At 35.4% G+C, this 26346-nt stretch overlaps 1 protein-coding gene across 1 annotated transcript; it reads left to right on the top strand.

Annotated features, from left to right (window-relative positions):
* Positions 1–26346, top strand: LOC125682286 (cholecystokinin receptor-like). The gene is made up of 3 exons (XM_048922753.2): positions 1–595; positions 22787–23164; positions 25097–26346. Exons 1-3 carry the CDS (start codon positions 235–237, stop codon positions 25588–25590), a joined length of 1233 nt encoding a protein of 410 aa, XP_048778710.1. The 5' UTR covers positions 1–234; the 3' UTR covers positions 25591–26346.

Raw genomic sequence — 26346 nt, 5'->3', positions numbered from 1 at the left:
AGCATTAAGCGGATGCTGACAAACAAGATTTATCGTACTGGGAAGGGAAAGCTTTAAGATGGTATTGGTTTATAAGAACTGCCAATTAACTGACAGGATCATACTCTTTAACTGGTAAACAGAGGACAAGCTATCAGAAAAAAGCAGGGACATTCAATTACTGTGCTAATTCAATTTCAGCCTTGAAATATCTCATTTTTTTCTTCCTCTCTGGTCGCCGATTTCTGCACTAGCATGGAAACTGAGAATATGTCACTGTCAACCGCAGCGATGGACATTTTGATCAACGATAGCGTATCCCCTCGCTCTAATGGAACTATGATGCGTTCTCAATCTGAATTTGACCAGAAGGGATATATAAGAATTTCACTGTACAGTATTATTTTCATATTAAGTGTTGTAGGAAATGGACTAGTGATACTAACCTTGGCGCAGAACCACAGGATGAGGACTGTTACAAATGTGTTTCTGCTAAACCTCAGTATCAGCGACCTTCTCCTGGCCGTATTCTGTATGCCATTTACCATCATTCCGCAATTAATGAGAAAATTCATATTTGGAGAATTCATGTGCATTACCATTCGATATTTTCAAGGTAAGCATTATACACAGAATTGCATTTCCATTTTTTCCCATCACAATATTTGTTTAGGTTCATTTCGAAACGAAATGTTTTTGTGTACAGGAAAAGCAAACTGGGAGAAAATGCAACTCTCATAAACTCGAATTGTCCTTTTAGTTTCAGATGTGTTTGCATCTCTTTGATGAATATATGTTAACCAGATAATTTCAATCACTTGTTTGCTTGTTAAATGAAAATTCTGACATCGCCAGTTACAAAAAGTTAGTAAATATACATGTCTCACGCAATGGTTCTTCCAAAAACAAGCCTTCCACACCAGCAATGGAAGCCATCAGCTTGTTGTTTTGTAATGAGGTGTAGGCAATTCATCATTGTGTTTAATTGGAGCTATCGTCCATCGAGAGCGACAATTCTGCTGTCAAACTGGCACGGGAAATGATACATTTCCCGTCAGTCCACGTGCTGTTCTGATTCCGGGTAATACACCTAATTGCCATTAGTGACTTCACCTATTCATGTGAGTTATAATACTTCAGTGATCTTCACTATACAGAGAAAAATCATTATCTAAATGTGCTTTTAACCGAGTCAATTTCAAATTCAATTTTTGCACAAGTGGCGTAGAAAAAATCTGACAGGTCGTTGTTTTATATAAAAAGTCTTGAAATTTTGGATGAATTGTTATTTAAAGGGGATTTAGAATTCGTTAGCAAATAATATGTTCAACATAATATTCCACTCCTCAATTCAGAAGAATGAAAGACAGTTTACAATTCGAATAATTAGAGATACATCTTACTTTGAAACTAAAATAGATTACAGTCTCTGCTGGCGTAAAATTGCAATGTCTGATTTTACGATGAAAGGTTACAATGTCACCTTAACTTTTACACTAAGATGTTGCAATACAGCCAATAGATGACCTCAAAAGACGATGATATAATGCAGACTAAGAATGCAACACAAGACGATACAATTTGTCCTAAGTGTTTACACTAAGATGTTACAATGTAACCTATGGTCTTTGAAATGTGTTAAATTTTACACAAGAGTGTTACAGTTTAACATATGACCTTGTATTAAGAGGTTACAGTTTAACCTATGACCTTTTAATATGAGGTTACAGTTTAACCTATGACCTTGCATTTACGGTCTACATGTGCATCTTTGTTCAATGGGTAAAATGACGTGAAGCAAGAATTTGGCGTGTGGTCCTAGGGAAGTATCTGTGACAAAGCGTGTCTGTAGTCTTAAATGGTTGTCGATGCTTTTAACCAGATTGGATGTAAATATTTTTTTATAGAACTCTTTAAACAAAACTTGAATATGATAGTGAGTTCTGTGTCCAAATGGGTTTTTGGTTTAATTAACACGTACATAATCTCAACAAATAGCTCAAGCGACTCTCTGTTTTCCCAGAGCTGTAGAAACATATACTACAATACATAAGAATACCAGGAACCCTTTCATTAGTTTTTATGCATTTATTTATTTACTCCTCTTAACCAAGTTTTTCCTTCAGTTATTTTGCAGAAAAGAGCCATGGGCAATATGAATAATTTTGACATCAGTGACAATCGATGAAATCTCTGAAATTGTGCAATTCATTCCAATTATCATGCCCAAGGATATTAACTATGATTTCGTTGACGATATTAGATTGGTTTTTATTAGTATAGGTGTTCAAGAAGTCATTAAATGCAACGAGATAACAAGAATGGCCGGGTTTAGCCAATCAACACGCGCTTTCTGAGGTGGCCTTGCCGGGATCGGTGATGGCACAACTTCATTTTCAATAATCGACATTAAGAAAGACAAGGGCGGATACATCTTCGAATATCTCACAATTTTCTTCATTGTCAATGTGTGCAACAGATTTACAACATCTTGCCAATGTAGACAGCGAGATGAAACATTTTGTATCCAGAACCCGAGGCATTTTCCTGTAATGGCAGAAAAAATCAATTAAGATTAATCATGGAGGATTTTGCCTTTTCTTTCAATTAATTAAATTGTTTGCATTGGGATTTAAAAGTAGTAATTAGAAATAACTAGTAAAATTCACGTTTATTACAAATCAAAGGACTGCATTAGATATGCTCATGAATGGTAATGTATACCCTACTAACATAAATAATTTCAAATGATTCAAATATTTGATAATTCTACTGTAATAGATCTTAACGAATTTTTGTCTAAGATAGGTGTCGATAACATTTTTTCTTTGACGTGACATTATGAACCATTTCCCGTTCTATTCTTTAAATCACTGTTAAAAGTTTCAAATAGTATCCACATTTTTGTGAGCACATGCGTGGTCAAACATTTTATTGATTTGATAATTTCCCCATTTATATTACTAGTTGGTATCTGAATACGCCTTCGCGCTGTCATATAATAGTGTGGGTTTATTATTATTATTACATGTATGTATTATCATTTTCCTGGAAATTTTAACAAATGTGTAATTGCGTCATTTTTGTGGCGTCATTTATAGTTATTGACTGAGTTCTCGGACAACAGTAACCAGTCTATATATTTTTTCAGGACCGCTGTACATCACGTGACTTGCATAACCAATGAAATTAAGACAATCGGTCAACAGAGGGCAATTTAGAGCAACGGTCTGAAACAACAGAACAGTAGTAAATTTATAAAGTAGCATTTTCCCCCCGTTGATATTAAAAATTTATCATTTGATAAATCTTTATCTATTCTAATTATTCTGTTTCACGAAAATGTGTGATTTTCTGGTGTTGACGTATACTTTTGTTTTTGTATGTCTGACATCTTTTAAAAGGTGGCAACATGAAAGGTGAAGATAACGAACAATGATCAATCTCATTACTCCCACAAGGAATACAAAATAAAGAGTTGGGCAAACACGGACCCCTGGACACACCAGAGGTGTAATATGATACACATTTTCTTTACTTATTTGTTAAATTAAACTATATTAAGTGGAAATTAATACAGATTTTTCCACTTTGAATCATTTATATTGATAATTGACCCGAGTTTAATTTTTATACGGCAATTTCCCGCCGTACAATGGCTGAAATATTGCCAAAACAGCGTAAAACCTCAATCAATCAATCACATACAGCAATTTAACAGTCCTATTTGAAACGTGATTTGGGGTTCCGAAAATTGTCACTTTCGCACATAGATCTTATAAACATATCTATGAAATAACATCTCGCGAGAACTCCACATAAACAATTCATAGTGTAGAGTAGATTGCTGGTATTTTAAATCGTATTCCAAACTGCTTTCCTTGAGCCTGTTCCATGATCTTCCACAAAGAAACCCCTATGTTTATGACTGGACTAATTATTTACACATTTTCTCAAGAGAAATGAAGTTTTCTGAAAATTTAAAGTAAACTTTAAACACTTAAGAGTCAATTTCCATTGAACATGCGGAGCAAATGTGTTAGAAACATCATCTGAAGTGGCAATCCACCTTAACATAGAAAAGTCTCATTGTTATGTAAGGCAGTAAGTGGCACATATATAAAAGCAAGATATCACACGGGTTTTTATTGCGACAGACGTCAATCTCTATTTTGTATACAATTATGCAGTGAACGTCAAACTCTTTCCTTTAAACACATCGAACGTCAAAATCTATCTTGTAAAAATGTACACTGTGTTGAACGTCAAAATCAATCTTGTAAAGAATATGTACATGTATACTACACTGAATGTCAAAATCTATCTTGTAAAAAATGTACATTATATTGAACGTCAAAATCTATCTTGTAAAAATATGTATATTACAATGAAGTCAAACTCTATCTTGTAAAAATGTGCATTTTATCACATGTTTACTCCTTTATCCAGTGGATGCCATATATTACAATCATATATTTCAATTATTACACTATGTTTTCCTACGCCGTTTGTGACGTCACAAACAAACGTAAATTTTACGTAGTTTGTTACAAAATGTCAGGATGCAAAATTCCCAAGAATACAGTAACGTACATAAATAACCGGGGGTTAACACGTGATAAAAACAATCTCCGATGGTTTGTGGTTTGATATGATAGACGTCCAACTCGTTGTGTGTTTTCTATCGCCTCGCCAAGGCTCGGGAATAGAAAACACACAACTCGTTGAATATTAATCATATCAAACCACAAACAGTGAGAGATCCTACATATATATATATATATATATATATATATATATATATATATATATATAAGGCATTTGACGTTATATATATATATATATATATATATATATAACACGTCAAATGCCTTCTTGTAAAAATGCATATTACAATATACGACAAACTCTATCTTGTAAAAAATGTACATTATACTGAACATCAAATTTTATCTTTTAAAAAAAATATGCATTGTATTGAACGTCAAAATTTATCTTTTAAAAAAATGTGCATTATATTGAACGTCAAAATCTATCTTTTAAAAAAAATGTACATATATTGAACGTCAAAATCTATCTTGTAAAAATTGTACATACATGTATTTATTATATACCCATCAATGTATCGTTCGTTGATACTGTGGATTTCACAGCGTGTGATCCGGTTTTCCGGATCACCACACTGTGGTTTTCTGATTCCGTATCAGTATCCTCTGAAACTGATGCCGTCACAATGCATCAACGCAACGTTATTTGTGGAAAATATTGACCGCCTCACAAACGAAACTGCGTACACAAGACATAATTTCATGGTATGTCTGTGTTTTTGATAATTTGGATTACATTTATTATCTTATAAATGTGGATTTAAAATGCAGAAGGGGGTATATAATAAATTTATCATTACTACAGTAACTTCATCCGAAGAGTTGGATCACGTCTCGTTGACAGGCGCGGATCATCAGATCAAACTCGACGCTTCGCACCTCGTGTGATCTGATGATCCGCGCCTGTCAACTTGACATGATCCGACTCTTCGGATCAAGTTACTGTAGTATATCAAACGGAACGTCAAACTCTATACTGTGAACAAAGTATGCTACATTCAACGTCAAATTCTGTCTTGTAAAAAATGTACATGATTCGACATTGAAAGTCAAATTCTATCTTGTGAAAAATGTATATTACATAAAAATTGATCAGATATCGTTTATTTCTGGTCAACTTGGCTTTCCAACACTAGTTTTCTTGCCGTTCAATGAGCTCTTGTTGAAACAAACTAATTCTGGGAATATGTTTTAGAATTAGACATGACAGTAATTAGTTGTGAATGGTCTATTTGCAGTTTTGACTGATAAGTCAAGTACCGCTATTGGGAGAATTAAATGACCATGCACTTTTTCGTCTTGGTTATTTATCGTCTATTATGTAATTCTGACCGCTGTACGGCGTGGAATTGGGCTCCTCGGTAGGGTCATTAGCTTATCTAAAGCATCAGTAATTAGAATACTTAATGAAATCCCGTCTTCTGTGTTATTGGGCAATTATTTCCTTTACTGGTGACTCCTTATTGAATTTCAACAAACTGTTAACCATAAACCGTATTACAAACCTCCACGAGGCCTTGTTTGAGTGAATATAGTCCATATACAAACCTCCATGCGGCCTTGTTTGAGTGAATATAGTCCATATACAAACCTCCATGCGGCCTTGTTTGAGTGAATATAGTCCATATACAAACCTCCATGCGGCCTTGTTTGAGTGAATATAGTCCATATACAAACTTCCACGCGGCCTTGTTTGAGTGAATATAGTCCATATACAAACCTCCACGCGGCCCTGTTTGAGTGAATATAGTCCATATACAAACCTCCATGCGGCCTTGTTTGAGTGAATATAGTCCATATACAAACCTCCATGCGGCCATGTTTGAGTGAATATAGTCCATATGTGTATTCACAACTTAAGTTTGCTGCATTTCCTCCGAATTGAAATGAAAACGTGAAGAGGGATCCGTACGTTTTGTCCCTATGAATGTACTTTCACGAAAATACATAGTTCATTATCAAATAAAAATACAGGATACAATCATGGTTGTATACTAAATATTATTTTTGCGATAAAGCTCGTAAAAGCGGGGTGGGGATGAAGCCCTAGATCAGCTGTTTCACAGTAATTAGATATTGTAGTTGTAACACAGAGCGTGTAGAATTGTAAAACAATATGTGACAATGCTCTAGATATGAGCAGTCAAATAATATTTCAGATATACAGTATATCCACGTGATAATTCAGCTCTCCGTGATATCAAAACAATGTGTCACAATAATATAGATATCAGCATTTGTTTCTGTAAATAAGTTATGACCTCTATTAGTGTACAGAGGTCATAACGTATTTACAGAATCAAGTGCCTGTGACATCAGCAGTCAAATAATATTGAAGATATGCGGTATACCCACATGATAATTCAGCTCTCCGTGCTATCAGAAACCAATTCTTTTCAACTCGACTAGAGCGTTCGCTCCGTAATCGGGAAGTCGTGAGTTCGAGCCCCACTCGTGTTATGGCTGCGTCAAACCTAAGACGTTAAAATAGGTAGTGATTGCTCCTTCGTCAAATGCTCTGTATCTAGAAGTGAGAATCAAGGGGCTTTCGGATATGACCTTAAAAACGGAGTACCCGTATCGCGGCAGACGTTGACACGATAAAGAACCATCTTTGCTATGGCCCTGAGCGCTAAGCATAGGTCTAATTTTGTGGTACTTCAACTACAGTTGAAGTTTTAATGAGGGGGGGGGGGAGGGGTTCTCGAAGGGACGTAAAACAATCAATCAATAACTGGACTAATTCAATTGCACTTGGCGATTTGTTACAATATTCATCAATACATTCTCTCCTTAACAGAGAATATTTAGAGTATTCTAGAAGTACAACTTTTGGGGTGTCACAAACTTCAGAAAATCTATCCCATCTCTCCCTACTTAGTTCATTAATCAAGCAATGAGACGAAAGCCTGGTGAGATTTTTGATCGATTATTTTACGTCCCGTCGAGGAATTTTTCACTAGACATCACCGGCTGTGGGTGAAGTACGACAAATTTATACCTACGCTTAGCGCTCAGGGCCATAGCAGTGGTAGTTCTTTATCGTGCCAACGCCTGCCGCGACACGGGACCTCCGTTTTTAAAGTCATATCCGAAAATTCCGTGATTCTCATTTCTAAATGTCGAGCATTTGGCGAAGGAGCAATCACTACCGATGTTAACGTCTTAGCCATGGCACGAGCGGGGCTCGAACTCACGATCTCCTGATTACGAAACGAACGCTCTACCACCGAACTACCGCTAATGGAAAAATATGTTATTAAAGTTTATGCTGAATTGAGTTAGCTACATGCACTAGAGGCTACCTACTAGCTACTAGAAGCCCGCTTCTTCAGGTAAAGAAACCTAGCTACTAGCGTGCTACGCCAAGGGAGAAAGCTATTTAGCCACTGATAGCAAGCTAGAAAAAAAAAACTAGCTACTAGCAGCGTGCTACGCCAAGGAAGAAAGCTATTTAGCTAGGAAAGGAAACTTGAGAGTTAAAGGTATTTTCCATAAAAATGCAGCTGATTTCCCCACGTATTATATCTAAAAAACAGAATATTCAGATGTATATAGTTATGGATTATATTTTTGCAATGATATAAACATCCAGCTAGTTCAAATTTTAAAGGATACCTTTAAAGTTGGCATGATGAATTATCAATAACATAGGGCGCGGGGAATGATGTATGCGGCCCGTAAAGATTTGAAATCCATTAATTCTATGACAAGCACAAGGAAACATGATAAATTGAATCGTCCTCACAAAATCGATGTAATGTTATAAAAATAAAACCGTATGAAATTTGACATGCATGACATTCATCTTTACACAGTACAATCGTTTAAAACATTAGCACTGAGAGAAATTACATTGTTTACACTCTATCAAGATGTGAACCCCCCCACCCCAACCCCAACCCACCGGGCATAGTCCGATAGTTGCGTATAGTGAATCATGTCATGAAAATTTAAAGAATATTTACGGGAATAAAAACATATTTTGATACATAATATCCATCAATTGCATGCATATATATATATATATATATATATATATATATAGAGAGAGAGAGAGAGAGAGAGAGAGAGAGAGAGAGAGAGAGAGAAATTAGAACGCCGAAAATAACTCAACCGGTTTCATTTTCAATTTTCAAGACTCTTGAAAATGAAACCGGTTGAGTTATTTTCGGCGTTCTAATTTTTCTTTATTATACTATTACTTGTGTGGATATTTAATTATATTTTGGATATCATATATATAAGAAAACAGTCATGCGACGGCAGAAGGCGATTTCTGAATGTTTGAACTGATAGGGATTAGTGACGGTCATGATGGACGTTCGCTATACTTACACCAGTTTCAGAGTCTTAGCTGGACGCTTGATGATGCATCATTAGATTCCTTATAACAGTGAAGTATTACAAAGAAGTAACGAACTCGTTTGTCCTGATCAGCTAGATGAAAAATACTTTTTAACAATTTTCTTTTCCCTGATGAAAACAATCAATGCTCTTCGGATCTATTTCATAATATTCATTTTGATTTAATGTGTGGCATCGGATTTAAGGGAGATCTATAAACTTTTAACACTTCCGCAAGGTATCAACGTGCATGGAAATCATCTGCGGTAACATTTGGAGACATTAAGGAGTAAGACATTGATTTTCCTTTTTTTTTCGACATTGACGGGTAATATAGTTTCAGGGGAGAAGAAGCCTTACGCTCCCTAGAAATGTTCACACAGAATATATTATTTCATTTATATCTTATATGGTATTCGCTATCAATACAGATAACTTATTTATTCAAACGATTTCGCATCACTTCAGATGTAGAAAATTAATTTAGCGGTTTTCATGCATAAAATTGTAGATCTTAGTTTCAAACCAAGGATATTCTCTCACTATTCATTTGATCAAGCTAGCTATTGGCGAAAACATTCTTTTTAATCTGGGCGTTACTCACGAGAAAACATACTTGGTAATTTAAGCTATTAGTTCGCCATTTCAAACTTCTTCAAACTGTACCGAAGAACTGCAAAAAAATCGGTGGAAGAAAATGAAACAGCTCTTGAATATTAAGAGTAAAAACAAATATTTTCCGAATTTTCTACAAATCCAATAATTCTGGCGATGAGATTATTTCAAAGTTCCCATTCCATCTGTTTCAATTTCCAAGTTCATGTGATATCAGGAATTCTCCCCGGGACAAGAAGGCGGACGACCTCTGCTGAGATTCTGTTCGGAATCATTATATATCGCTTAATAAAACCAATTACAAACATGCTCTCCATTTATCATGAGGTGTTCAATTTAACCCGTATGGTTACAAATTACATCAAACTTTTCTGTGGAATTTTCCACATTTTTCGATAACTAGATTCTATATTTGCCCCTATAGCCCATAGGGGTAAAGCTTCCGTTTCACGGTATCTAAAACGCTAACGGCCAATGTTGGATTAACACACTCTTTTAAAAGAAATATAGAATTAAGTTTTGGATTTACAAGGCATATGATATAAGAGGCCCATGGACCATATCGCTCACCTGAATATTGAATGAATATGGTTTTCCTTTTTTATTTATTTTAGAAATAAAGATCCCGTTTTCGTGTATATTGCAGGATAACCTCCGAGGTAGATAAATGTTATTTTATATTTCAAACAATATTTCGAGACCGAGGAGGTTATTCTGCAATATGCATGAAAATAAGAACTTTATTTTTATTCTACTATGACCCAGTCGTTTACCCATACGACTACGAATTAGGTCACCGTGACGTCATGACATTTTCTATTACGGACTGTTTGCTGACGAAAAAGATGAGATCGTAGGATATATTAGATATGTTTTGAAAAATATTTCAAGTATTTAGTTTGATGTTGACTGGTTGTATCAACTGCTTTGAATACATAGTCCATGAAAACTGTGGTGTAGATCGCCATGTTTGTTTACATGTGTATCGATCTCGGAATGCAGACGATTGATTTATACTGAGTGGCAAATGTTCTCCAGTCATCTATAAATTTGTCTTGCAACATATATTTATGATTATAAAATTGAATTATCAGTTATCAACTTTATTGTTGCATTAGCAAAACACGAAGTGTAAGCGAGATGTGTATCAATTTTCTCATAATCGGTTGTTACGTAGGAAGGTATATCGCGGGATAATTACCGCGGCATTCCTTTGATCTTTGCAATAATTGTGGTAGAATTATACACGAAACTCTTGGTGATTGTGAACTGGCTAACGTCTTCAATAAACTTTGATTAACACAATCTAATTTATATATTTAGCCTTGTAATACATAAAATTATGTAATTCAAAAGAAAACTTTCCTAAATATTCTCCAATGGAAATCTTTAAAACTTTATTATGACTCTTTGTGAACAAGATTTGTATCAAATACTAAAATCGAAAAATCTACTAACCACCAATAAAAAAAGTTTTACAAATATAGATGCATACTGAAGATACATGCATATGATATCTTTTTTGTTTTCTTGTTAAGGTACTCGTATTACTGTTGAAATGCGAAAAATATTAAAAAGTATTCCATTGCTTTCGAAAAATCTTTAAAAATCTTCTTTAGATCGTTATATATTCTTAGTATATGCAAATCTGTTGCGTTACCTTGACCCTCGATGTAAAATTACATACACTTGCTTCTTATTTAGATAAATTATAACCAACCACCCCACCCCCTGGGGAGGTGATGGGGTCATGAGAAGATTTGAAAATATGATTTTCGTATAAATTCCTACGTAATCTTCAAGCCGCCATTGTAGCAACGAGCGCCATCATTTGCACAGACTTTTACAAACTTTACCTTGTGGTTCTTTACAAATATTTCCAAGTATATTCCTGTTTACAAAATTTAAGCCCTCTATTGTGGCTTCGTCCTTGTTCCTGAGATCATGATTTAAAGAATGTTGAATCACCATTAGATCAAAGAGTTTTCTCACAAATTATGAATTTTCTGATTCTTGTGAAGAAAGTCTTTGGAAACATCCTACCCTATTTCTTGATTATCTCCCCTTGGACAGGATATGACCCTTCATTTGAACACCCTTGAAAACCATTTGACAAGGACACGTTGTGACGAATTTAATTGAAATTGTTCCAGTAATTCTTTTGATGAAAAGAAAATAGACACAATTTGAAAAAATAAAATGCTCACTGAAGCATTCGAATCGGGTAAGCTGGAAAGCGCATTTACTAGTTGAAAAGTTCCCTCCAAACGTTTAATGGAGCATTCCATATGCAAACGAGCGTAAGACCATTAAAATCCTTACAATTTTGTTGGTGTTCCAGCCTAGTTCTAATATTCGATAAAGTTTAATATTTGATACTGTAATATCAAAATAATGGTTCGAAAGAATAATTGGCAAGTGGTAGGTCTTTTAAAAATTAATCACACCACAGACATGCACATACAAATCCAAACTTAACTGCCATGAGAGTTAATGTCAACAATATGCATTTCAATGAATTTTCTCTCTCTCTCTCTCTCTCTCTCTCTCTCTCTCTCTCTCTCTCTCTCTCTCTCAAAATAGCAACGTATGCGCAGATTTCATGGCCCTTGATCACTTCCGTTTCCATAAACACAGAAGGCACACCACGGAAATGCAAGTGCTCCTTATCCTTTAGTTTCCAACATGGAAATGCAATTGAATTACGAAATTTTAAAGACTTTCGAGGGTTTCGTCTCCTAGACCCCTATAATAGATATTTAATATATAATGATAACATGATTTAGCTTTTACTTACATACTACATATATCTACTTGAATCCAAGGTGGTTTTCAAGATAATAGTTGCCATAGTTACACGAACAGTATCGGACTCACAATACCCCTCCCCCATTCTTTTTTTTTTTTAATGATTTAACGTTTTGTAAATCAGAACTAAGTATTAAATGAAAGATAATTCACAAGCAATGTCATTCATCAAAAGAAAAACAAAATTGATTAGACAAATAAGAAGTATCCGCCATGTTAATTACAATAACTTTAGCCCCAAGGATTGATTGATTGATTGATTATATTGATTATCAACGTCCCTCTCGAGAATTTTTCACTCATATGGAGACGTCACCATCGCCGGTGAAGGGCTGCAAAAAGGCCTATGCTCGGCGCTTACGGCCTTTGAGCAGACAGAGATCTTTATCGTGCCACACCTGCTGTGACACGAGGGTCTCATCCAAAGAACCGCCCCATTTAGTCGCCTCTTATGACAAGCAAGGGGTACTGAGGACCAATTCTAACCCGGATCCCCACAGGGTTTAGCCCCAAGGAGAAACACATTTCTAACATACTAGTATAAAAGTCATTTGAAATATAATTTACAAAGGAAGCGCATGACCTTGCAAAATATAGAAAGAAAACTACAAGTGACTTTTTACAAAATACAAAGATATTTCATTTTATTTAAATTTCTATCAAGGGAGATAACTTCAACCAAAAACAAAATGAAATCACTGTAAAAACTAGGCATTATCTACTGTCTCCACCATCTCTATCACACGGAAAATTAAGAATTTTGTTTCGACAAAAGATTTAGTGCTATAGATACTGTACTTTTGTTAAATTTAATGTCTCTATACATCATAGATTACTGTTGCCACCGGCGACACATTTTCTGTTTAATGTTTCTGTATTTTCATTACATTTCATTTTCATCAATTTTCTCTTATTTATTCGTTTTTATTACCGCACATCCTCCTTTGTAAATATTCTCGCCGCTGAAACCACTCCCCTGGGAATCGCTTGCTTAATGAAACTTCCGACTTATTCCACTTCCATTTGAGGATTTCTAATTCATGCTTCATCTTTTCCAACTTAATGTAACCTAAATCACATGTGACATAAATCATTAGAACTCGATCATCAATTTTTCGAAAACGAAAACGAAAGCCAATATACAAGGTGAAGGCGATTAAGTTAACAATACAGAATGGAATGTAAACGCAGTTACAAAACGAAAACGAAGCCCAGCATAGACGAGGAAACTTTCAGAAAAGGAGGAAATTAAAATATAATTTAATTTCTTTTACGCATGGTAGTTTTGAAAAACAATCTCTGATTTAAAAAAAACCACAAAATTTAATTCTATACCAATTGATAGATTTGTGTAGGTTTTACTTAGAAATCCTTCCGATCGAAATTCAGTTAGAACTAGCTCGTTAAGAAATAGCACTCGGATGTAAGAGTTCAAGGTAGGTAAGGAGCAAGGAGCATTAGGGCGTTACCCGAGACTCTTCCTTCTTACATAACCGTCAGGAAATGTGAAGAGGACCTGTGTTTTTATCAAACAATGCTTTAAAAACATGCATAATGGTATAATGGTAATGTTTTTGTTGTGTAATAATGCGGGTTATGAAAGGCACAATTAACAAAACAGTACAAGTGATCAGTTAAATTGATTCTGTCGCAAGGATTAACAGGATTAAATTAAACAAGTTTATAATGCTGTGTTTCTAACATGTCAAAAAGTGGACAGAAAAAAAAAACTAGAAGAGGATGTGTCACCATGGTGCGCCAGACATACTCCATCATGCAAATAAATAACAGTTTATTTTTCATCAAGTTTCTCGCCGCCTGAGGTATATCAAATTACGGTAATGTAAAAGGCTCTCTTGGGGGTTCCCTGTTGCTAGAAGGGCAGTCCGTAGTTGACAACGCAGCGACAATTCTTTAATAATTCACAAGAATATTTTCAAAAAGTAACAGCGTGTACGCTTAAAAGTAGTTTTTATACACATCAAATTAAATCCGAGTGCCGCGTGGGTGACGATTGCGGGGTCGTTTCGCGAGCTTCGTTGTCACGTCCAAATCATAATGCTGCGTAAGAGACACGATTCCGTTGTCAAAGTGACAGAAAAATGAATGGTGTCTGTACAGGTATTATGGGTTTGTCAACAGCTGAACAATAAATAGCCATAACGATAACAGCAAGTTATACTTACAAAACCAGACATCTCTTCACTCTTTTTATACCAGACCAGCCATCTCATAGTAATATGAATTATCCCCCTTCGCTGGGTCAGCTAAAGGTCAAACGGTGAAGATCAAAGTTTTCATTATTCACCCTACCAAATGTAAAGATATTATAGCTAATTATTAAGATTTCATACAGGATTATAGGTTGTCCTACCTTGGGGCATTAATGTAGTTGACTGTAATTGATGAAAAAATTACAAATGTCGAAGCTACATGTACCACATCAGAAAATTACGAAAGTCAATGTAGAGAAATAAGATTTTTCACCGCGAGGTGGCGGACAAGGGACGTGACTTGCGGCGAAGTGTTAATACGTGTATCGGTCAAGTGACTCTTACAATCCATTAAGTGACTAGTTACAGTCGGTCAGATCACTAGTTACAGTCGGTCAGATCACTAGTTACAGTCAGTCAGATCACTAGTTACAGTCAGTCAGATCACTAGTTACAGTCAGTCAGATCACTAGTTACAGTCGGTCAGATCACTAGTTACAGTCCGTCAGATCACTAGTTACAGTCGGTCAGATCACTAGTTACAGTCGGTCAGATCACTAGTTACAGTCGGTCAGATCACTAGTTACAGTCGGTCAGATCACTAGTTACAGTCGGTCAGATCACTAGTTACAGTCGGTCAGATCACTAGCTACAGTCCGTCAGATCACTAGTTACAGTCGGTCAGATCACTAGTTACAGTCGGTCAGATCACTAGTTACAGTCGGTCAGATCACTAGTTACAGTCGGTCAGATCACTAGTTACAGTCAGTCAGATCACTAGTTACAGTCAGATCACTAGTTACAGTCCGTCAGATCACTAGTCACGTTGGTTGATTGTTTGTTTTACGTCCTGTCGAGAAATTTTTACTTATTCAGACGTCACCAGCTGTAGGTGAAGTACCACAAGTTTAGACTTGTGCATAGCGCTCTCGGCCGTAGCAATGAGAGTTCGTTAACCTGCCACGACACAGGACCTTTTTTTAAAGTCATCTCTGAAATGCATGCCGAGCGTTTGGCGAAGTAGCAATCACTACCTACATGTTTTATCCAGGGCTAAGTATAACGTGCCCATGACACGTGCGGGGCTTGAACCCCCCCCCCCCCTTCCCCCTCCGGTTACGAAGCGAACGCTCTACCACTAACTAAGCTACTGCAAAAGAGTCGAAAAAGAAAAAAAACTATACAACACACATTCTATGTTTTAATACTCATATTTACCACAATGAAATGGTAATGGAAAAGTATTGCCTAAAAATTGAAATCTTTCAAAAACGTTGTTTTCTTGGTGCATTTCGTGTATTAATGACCGATTTCCATTGTCATTTGATTCAATGATAGAAAAGACCCAAACTACATGTACATTTTAAAATACATGTATTTCACTCAAAACACATTTAAATTTATTTTGGGTATGAAAAGGATTAATCTGGCACACCTTTAAGGACATGAGAAACCCAAGGTTTTGAACACATCAAATGAAGTAGGATATTTGCTTTGTTTACGTGGTGTTTTCTATGAATCTATTAATTCATCTATGCATGATCATCCACATTGGGTTTGGGCCTTTTAATCCACATATCTAGCAATTGCAGTTAGAACACAAACAAGGACATATTGTTTTGAAATCCCAGATCTACTAAGTGAAACAGAAAGGTAAAACAAAGTTACTGAGTTTAAAAAGAATGCACCCACACATTGTATGCAAATAAGGGAAATAAAACATAATGAAAAAAAGAAGAAATAAATAGGCCTAAACGATATAAATTAGATTTAGTACGTGTTCGTTTTGCTTCTCTAATTAAAATCGATGCATCTTGAAAATTTATATGAATAAACCATTGACCCCATTAAAGAATGTGGCAGCACTACCAGTAATTCGCAATATCTAAGATAAGCTCTTCTGTAATGGGGGTACATTTAGTATTCTATCAAACACTCGGGTGTGTACAGGGTAAAGAGTACCAATTCATTTCCCATAGACCTCAATATTAACCTTTGGTCCTCTCACTAAGTATCTATATTAATTTCAGACAAATGAACGCTAACATTTCATAGTGCTAATAAAAAAACAAAAACTATATAGGGTCCTGTTGCTTTTATAGGTTATATATGTACCTTTTTTTGCAACACATAGCAATCTGCAGTAAAGTACACCCTTCTTTTATAACACACTCCTACCAGGATAATTTCCTCAGCCATTTCTCGATTTTGTGCGAGAATTTTTCATCCTGACAATTAATTCAAACTTCTATGATATTTCTTTCAATTCCAAATAATTTCACTCTTGATATTAACAAATCACGTGACAGCATAGTCCTAGACATTTATAACACTGCTCAATCTTGGGTAAACTGCGTCCGGGTTACGCATCCGGGGGTTTGGTACTCTAATTCCTACAGGAATATGTATAGGCTGGTTATATAGAGGGCAACAAGTTGCTGCTCTTTGAAAAAAGGACTGCAATTCGTGAACCATAGGCATGTGTTTCTAAGAGAAACTTAAAATCCTAGGTTGAAATAAAATGTGTTTTAATGCAGATTTGAAGCATGCAAATATCTCATTATAAGTCTTACTGCCAGAGCTGTAATGGATATGAAATATTTGGACCTAAAAGTTCAAATTAAACAGAGAAACAATCTGGTCTAGATACTAGGGGAGGGTTTACGGGGTTGTAACCCACCTTGGTTGATTTTTGTTTTAAAGAAAATGTCTGTTTTGCCATTTTGGGGTCATCACTTACAAACACACAAGGGGCGCACGCACCCCCCCCCCCCCACCCCCACCCCACACACACATTCTCTCTCTCTTGAGCAGAAAAAGTACAAACTTTGAAATTGTTCTGGTCATGTCACTGAATGGTATAATTCTGGCAACAAAATATTAATGCTCACAAGTTTGAATGTTGTTTTCCATTTCAAACACTGAGTGCAACTTCACCACAAATGATGTTAATTTTAAGAGACAAACAACAGTATACCGTCTCTTTTGTGATGTGAATACACATGTATGTTGTCGTATAACTATATCTAATTGAATAACCTAGAATCCACCACGTTATCTTTCTTTTTATTAAGAGCACAACAATCTGTTTTTCACAAACCATACAGAACATTTGATAGATTCTCTTGTTTATATGAAACATTGCTGATTCTGATAAACATGTATTGTGCATGAGCAAGCTGATTTTTCTCGCTATTCTGTCAGTTCGTATTGTGACATCAAGTTCTGCTGCAATCGGAATATAGCTCGGCCTTTTCCGTCAAGTCTAGAAGAACTTTTTTTCGACTTGACGGAAAAGGTCGAGGGATGTTCCGAGTGGCTCCAGTGAATACGTACACTTGTGCATGCGCAACCTGACTTCCCTCCATAGCATCCGGTTTAACCTCATATATTTTCTGCGTGGACCTCGGGGTCCACATAGTAAATGTTATGTTTTAGCGTGTTTTTTGTATATCATATGAGTCGGTGGTATTTATTAAACTGACCATATGACTTACACCTTTCAATTAAGTGCATGTATTTAATTATCATTCGTTTCCTCTCCAGTTTCAGTTTCTTTATTTCCGTGAGCCATATGGCTCATTGGATTCACATACACACATATATACATAGGCAGTACAGTAGATACATGTATAAACATACAGGAACAGTATATGGAGAGTGCATACACTTACATAACGTTATACACTTAATGTCATTGCATTTTAAGTTATATATAAACACAGTATATATATATTACAGATATTCATAACCAATTATACTGATTCATAATATGTACTGTATCTGGTATATGCGGGGGAAAAATATGTTCTATGTACTAACTGATAACCGTGTCATTACGTAGTTTCGCGGCACATTTCAGTTATTTACCTAAATTACTCCGACACGTCAACATTTTCAATAACGAAAGATTGATTGAATATAACGTTTAAGTATTTTTCACTGATATGGAGACGTCACCATTGCCGGTGAAGGGATGCAAAATTTAGGCCAATGCTCAGCGCTCACGGCCTTTGAGCAGAGAGGGATCTTTATCGTACTACACGGGGCTGTTTGTGGGGTCTCATACGAAGGACCGCCCCCATTTAATCGCCTTTTACGACAAGCAGGGGGTACTGAGGGACTATTCTAACCCGGAGTCCTTCGCGAAAAGATAGAGAATTTCGAGATTAGTTTGAGCTCTTTTATTTTAAGATACCCATAAACTTACTAAATTTGAGTTTCCTTTCAATTTCCATAGCAAATGGTAATCATCGTTTCAGCAATATATGAACGCAATGATAAGCATTAATTTATTGTACCTACCACATGTGGATGAATATGATTTGCTTCTCACCGTACATAAGAGTTCAACAAAGGGGAAAACTATAGGGCAACTCGGAAATTTCGTATTGATCTGGCTCTCTCGTATTCGGGATATATTCGGGAAAAGATCGGGCTCAGGTACTGAAGTTCGCCAAGAGGATATAATTATACAAAGGACAGAAGGACCCCTGATAGACGCGTTCTATATTAGAAAATGAAATTGTACTGTATTGCGGCACTTATTTGTCATATCTCGGGCTTCCTTTAATGGCTACACAACAATGCAATTAAAAATCAAATTGAATGTTGCTCATCAGAAAATGATCTGAATTGACGACATCCTGGTATCTATCCAATAATACTGGTCATCATATTATCTAGGTCATCACTAATAATAATCCTAATAGCATGAATCGCTGAAGATCATCGATCATAAAACAACAGAACTTGGCTGCTTCATTTTGTTGGGGTTCTTTTTAGTGACGTTTGTGTTACAATTTGTTGTGAAACTTAAAAATACGGAAGGTATAGAAAAACTTCCTCATTAAACTAAATGTGAAAATCGTGTAGAACAGATTTTAATTCTTCCCGACATCGTCTAATCGCCACTCCGCGGGCACTCACGAGGAGGCACCGAAGTAATGTTGGTGCTGCGGCTAATACACGCATTAGACCCCGGAAGGCTATGCAAATAATTAAAATAACTGATTTTACAATATTTTTGGAGGAAGAACATGGTTGTTATTTACAGAGTAACATATGTAACTGTAGCTGTTTGAGTTATATAACAAACTTGTCAACATTCTTACTTTTTTATGTACTATGATCTCAAAGAAAAAGAAAATGTTTTCCCATAATTAAGTTTTCCAACAGAGTAGAGTAGATTTGTAAGAAGGAAAATTAAATAACGAAAATAAGAGAAATATAACTAATGCATTTTGGCGAGGCTGTCCGGGAGGATGATGGAATCCTACGGCCATTAGTCCCTTTTACTTTCTCAATAATGTGGTTATCGGGTCGTATCAGGTTTATTTCACCAGAAGATTCTAACCAACTCTGCATTGGGGCCACTAAACAACTAATTAGATGAATCAAGCTGAAATACAGATTTTCTCTGGATAATGTAGTTTGTAGTAATGTACTCAAACTCACTCAGGATTTAAAGCTTAAAATAAAGCAATCAAACTAAAGAGTTTACATCGATATAACAAAACTGCTTTAAAAATCTGTAGTTATATGCACATGTCTTTGATACGTTCGTTAGTCTACAAGGAAATGTTTTACATGTCGATCACACAGAAAACGTCGAATCACGTACATCAATGATATTTGCAACCCATTTAATTTTTACATATTTAATCACATGTTTACCATAATACTAGAATATAATCATTATGCAAAACATGTAATATCGTGTGCACGGATACATCCGGGTACTGTATCTCTATATATTATATTGCCAATGTTTTGCCATCGATATTTTTACCAATTGAAAGGATAGCCATTTATTCGTGAATGTGAACGATGTGCGTATGAATCCCGATCAATATAGCATTACTATTTAAACGGCTGGGAATTCCGATAGAAATGAAAATAGAATGTAAATATAAGAAATATATTTCATTTTTGAAAATACATTAATACAGTATCAAACGCCATGTTGTTGTACCATACTACCCTATGGATATAAGCGGTGGTTAATAAAAAAAAAAAAAAAAAAAACCATGACTGTTAATGATAATTAATAAAAGATAAATTAAATTAATTTTCTTGGTTTCCAAAGACTAAAATTCCTAAGAAATATTAAAATTACAATTTCATATTTACCACTGTACTTTTCAAAAACGTCAAAACAAATTTGCTAATGATATAAGCGATGAATATAAACAGGTAAGAGAAATTCCAATAATAGGCCTCTGTGTTTTCTTTATGTATCCTGTTATAGATATTCATTTTAAAATTAGATGATTTCAACGAGAATATTTCTTGTAATAATTACCTGTAGGTACAAGCGGACTAATTTGATCTCCACCGATAATTGATCATAGATCACCAGAACAAAGTGAACAGTACCTACTTTGTGAAAATTGATATAAAATGTCTATAAATGCTAAATTCTCGATAAACCGACCACCCCTCTAAACCGGTCGTTTTTTGTTTTGTTTTTGTTTTTGTTTGTTTGGGGTTTTTTTTGGTCCGAGAGCCAACCGGTTTAGAGAAGTTTCACTGTATATCGTAGATAATATTACTTTTCTGAAACCAAATAACATTCATGTTAAGACATCAGTATTAGGGATGCGCCGATATATCGAGATCTCGATATATCTATCAATTTTTAAATCTTTGCCAAGTATCGATACTTAAACTTCGATACAACTACCGATATATTTCTTTGCATTGTCGAGTTAACTTTCAATATTTTTGATCGGGATCGACTTTCGTAATATTATTTATGCAAAGGGTCGTCGAGAAAATCGAAATGCTGGAAATTATACATAATCATGTATTAGTAATGAAAAAACAACAAACAAGCAAAATGCAATATGTATTCAGCAGCAGTCGCCATATTTCATTTGCACAGGCACCACAACATTGCATCAAATAAACACAGTCAGACAACTCGTGCCTCCGGAGATATTGACTAGGTTTACGCATGCGATTTTCTCACTTACGTAATGACATCATGATGAGTTCGTAATGAGATAATTACTTAGATTTAGTGACATCTTGAGAAGAAGAAAAAATTGTTTCTACTGTGCACGAAGTCGTTAATTTACATAATTTGATTTCAGTGAATAGTTGTAATTCTCTCTCTTTTTTTACTTAGAAGAACAAAAGTTTATATATTTGTTTTTGTTATCTGTTTGATAAATAATAAAACCCAATATATCGTGTATCGTTGAATTTTATATCGTATCATACTCAGCCCTTATGAGTATTATACATGTAATTAATCCTCTAAAACCAAACAAAGAATGTCGAATCTTCGAAAGGTTAACGGGACTGGTTCACTTTATTTTTAATTTAATATTTTTCATATTTAATGTTGAACATTAAAAATATAACTCATTCAAAGTTGACAACCAGAATTTGGACCTACCTAATGCAAGGATAAGAGCAATTAACCACAGGCACCTGAAGTATGGATATTACTAACCCCCCCCCCCCCTTTCTTTGATAATTTTTGTAAGCTTTAGAGATTGGCCTTCTACCGGTGCAATAAAATACAGCCAATCTCTAAAGCTTACAAAAAGCGTGAAACGATTACATGAATCGAAAGAGGGATGCGATAGACTGGAAATTAACACATTTCAGAGAAATTATTGCCACCAAATAAAAATTTATCAAAAGGGGGGGGGGGGGGGTGTAATATCCATACTTCAGGTGCCTGTGCATTTTATCTAAAGAACACATGAAATGTGATACATATCATAAACTAAGATCGATAACCATACATTTTCAAAACTTTGTAAACAATAACATATCTCAATCTTTGTTTACACAACAAATAATGAACTCTCTATAATGAGCTCTTGTCATAGTGTAAAACCTAATTTTTTGTGAAACCTTTCAAACACATTAGACAGAATTTGATCATTTAAAAAAGTGAAAATCAAAATTTTGGGGGAAATCATGAATTACTTTCTTTAAAAGGATTCCAATCTATCATGAAAGTCTAAAAGTTGCTATTTTTATTTACACATGTATTAATTTTCAAACGAAGTATTCTTTTAAAGCATTATAGGAAATGCTCTAGATTTGTCAAGGTGATTAAGATGAACGCAGGGCCCCATCCCTGGAAGTTACCATTTTTGTTAGAATAGGGAAACTATTTGTTATAGAGTAGGTCTAGAGTGGAAGAAAAAGAAGTTTTCGACAGACATGAGTCAGATTCCTCTTCTTTATTTTCAGCTGTCTCGGTAGGAGTAAGTTGTTTCACTCTCGTCACGATCTCGCTGGAGAGGTACTTCGCCATTGTTGAACCATTGAGGTCACGTCGCTGGCAGACTCGATCCCACTCTTACAAGTGCATCATGGGAATATGGTGTGTGGCCTTCACCTTGATGATTCCAATCGCTGCTTCACAGGATCTCATACGCGTTGGACACAGAAAACACTATGCTTGCCGAGAAATTTGGCCGGAGAAGCTGAAGAAAGTTGAGATTGTGTACAGCGTTAGCTTATGTGCCATTTTGTTTATCGTACCGCTGTTCATTATGGCGCTGGCTTATGGGAGAATTGCGTACCGATTGTGGGCTGATATCACCCAACAGTTCAGTGACAATGCGGGTAAGGGGGTTTCTTTTCTCTGTCATGCTCATTATCACCATGCTCATTATCACACGCATGGTTGATTTGGTCATAAATATACATGGGTCACTTGATTGGTGTTATTATGTTCCCCAAACAAAGTTTGGGAACATATTGTTTTTACTCTGATTATTTTTCTCCGGTACTTTTTTGTCCGGGAGTGTTCTCAGAAGCTACAAAAGGGATCGATATGAAACTTTCTAGGATGATAGTGTAGCATTTGTAGATGTGCAGAACGATATATTCATTTTTTCTGCACGTGCACGCACAAGCACGCACGTGCATTGCAATTTTAGTACAAAAATGGAAAATCAGAATATACAAGGGATCGATATGAAACCTTCAAAGGATGATAGTATATCATTTGTAGATATGAAAAAATGATAGTCATTTTGTTTTCACGCGTGTGCATGCAGATGCACGTACATCACAAAATTTGTACACTAACTTTGCAATCTGTCTAACTTTTTTGTTGTTCATTAAAATGGTTTGATATTTATATCGTAAGTAGATATTGAGACCCTTAATTGATTTGCATGGTCAAAACTACCAATCTGCACGATGCGTACGTGCGCTTCTTTTTGATTGGATAATACTAAAACGTTTGTAACTATCTTAATTATGAAGGTGAATGAGTTGATATTCACAGTATAGGTAGATAATATGTGTATCTTTGTATCTGTGTAATAAAAGATATCAACGCACACGCGCGTGCATCGTTTTTCGAATGTTCATTTTTTAAACGACGATAACGTTTTCGTTTTTCTTTAAATTATATTGATATTGAGGTTTTATATGTGTCTTGGTACTCCTTACAAATTGCTGTGGTTAAAATTATTGCTGAGCACGTGCATGCACGTGTGCTGAATTCTGATTGGACGATTTTAAAATCACTATAACTGCCTTATATTTGATGGAAACATTATGAAATTCATACTGTGGGCATATGATACAAATACTTGTTGAATGACATCAACAAAAGTGCTGAATCATACTCGTGTGCGTGTGTATGCACGCGCATTGCTTTCTTTCACTCCTTGGTACTGAAATGACCATAGTAAACATACTACATGTAATTAAAGGCTAAAATAAAATGAATATTTGCTACAGGTTCACAATGACATCTCTTTTTAATTGGGGGGTTGGGGAACATATGTAACGGTCCCCGTTACAATTAGAACTAGTTACATTTGAATTTAAAATTACAAATCAGAATAAACAAACTGGACTTTCCAGTTGTATGATGCATGTTTCCTCTTCATTGTATGTGTCTTTATTCTCGTCAACAGCTTGCAATCCTCATTTTCCGTGACCTTTTTAGATAAATTTCATGCACTTTACTGGTCATGTACGACAAAACCGATAAATGATAATATTTTGTAAATTGAAGAGTTCCAAATTATGTTATCTGATTTTGTGATTGGCCGTTTCTAATCCAAAACTTGGCATATTCAACTATAGTTTCTTATCGAGTTTGTCCAAACTGATAAATAGAAAGATGAAATCAACCATGGGTAACCTACGGCCACTCATTATACATTGGATAAGTTTATACATGTAATCTAAGTTATATGTAACTATTAAAAAGACACAACATACGCACAGCATTGATAACGATTATATGAAAAATGGAACTGTTATCGATAATTATATTTCCAGTTCTATTAACCTGGATAACTACTTCTCTGTATCTTCTTATTAGATATCGGCTAATACCGTTATTAGCATTAGTAAATGCCGAGTACATGATATAAATACTGTAATTATAGAAAAAAGATAACAGAATTTTATGTTTTATTCATGAATAAGATTCATTATTAGAATCATATGCTCCATTGTGAATGTCATACATGTAGCATGATCAATAATTGTCTGAAAATTACTCACAGTTTACCCATTGCGTCATTTCAGAGGGGGTCCAAAGTAAACTATCTGTTACATCCAAGAAAGAAGAAGAAAACACCCCAATGTCCACTCCACTTCGATGTCAACAGAAAAATGGCGACCACATTAGCTTACGTCATTCAAACATGCGTCACAGTATATCAAGCAGACGACGGGTGATCAAAATGCTGTCTGTAATTGTGCTGGAGTATTTCGTCTGCTGGACCCCACTGTACGTATGTAGCACGTGGATGATAATTCACTACCCATCCATCCATGACCGCGTGTCCAATCTTGCATGGGGCTTGATGCTTCTTCTGGCCTATGTGTCATCGTTCGTGCACCCCGTCACTTACTGCTTCATGAACAAAAACTTCCGAAAGGGATTCGTATCTGTTTTCAAGTGTTTTTTAAAAAGTCGACTGACGTCACAGACTGAGATGAGCAATATGATGGCGACTTCCTCCCCTACCGTGCGGTTTCAGTCTACGGAGTACACACGAGTCCAGTCTATAGACTGAATAAACAATTTAGAACTCAACAACACACCACGGGAGTCCATTCTATAGACATAATAGACAATTTAGAACCCAACAACATACCACGGGAGTCCATTCTATAGATAATTTAGAATCCAACAACACACTACACGGGTCCAGTCTATAGACAATTTAGAATTTAACAACACATTACACGGATCCAGTCCATAGACAAAATAGACAATTTAGAACTTAACAACACATCACACGGGTCCAGCCTATAGACTAAATAAATAATTTAGAATTTAACTACATAACACGAGAGTCTAGTCTACAGGATTCTAGTTTATAGACTAAATTTATTAAACATCTCCATCATATAAGCATGTCCCAATCTAGACACTATAGACATCAATAAGTCATCAACACACCACAGGGTTTTCCGCTTTATAAACTGAATGTGTAGACTGAATATCACCCTCATACCACAAGGATTCAGTAGAAGACTAAATTCATCAACAAACCACAAAGGTTCGGTCTGTAGACTAGATGTTTAGAACAAACTATGTACTGTATAAAACTTCTGTCTATAGACTATCATAAAAGTATCGACACGCCAGAGAAGAATCGGGGGTGACGTCGGTAGACAACGTTGTATATATACTCATCAAATCACGTCAAAGTGTAATGTTGTTGGAGTATGTGTCTATGATGTGTCTATGATGTAGAGAAATCAGATATAGTGAGTATACATGTACGTATCTAAATATTTTATTAAATAAATCAAAACATACGTCA

Source organism: Ostrea edulis, chromosome 2, assembly GCF_947568905.1.
Source record: "Ostrea edulis chromosome 2, xbOstEdul1.1, whole genome shotgun sequence".
NCBI lineage: Eukaryota > Metazoa > Mollusca > Bivalvia > Ostreida > Ostreidae > Ostrea > Ostrea edulis.
The sequence above is the reverse complement of the archived record's forward strand: the minus strand, read 5'-3'. Positions and strand labels throughout refer to the sequence as shown.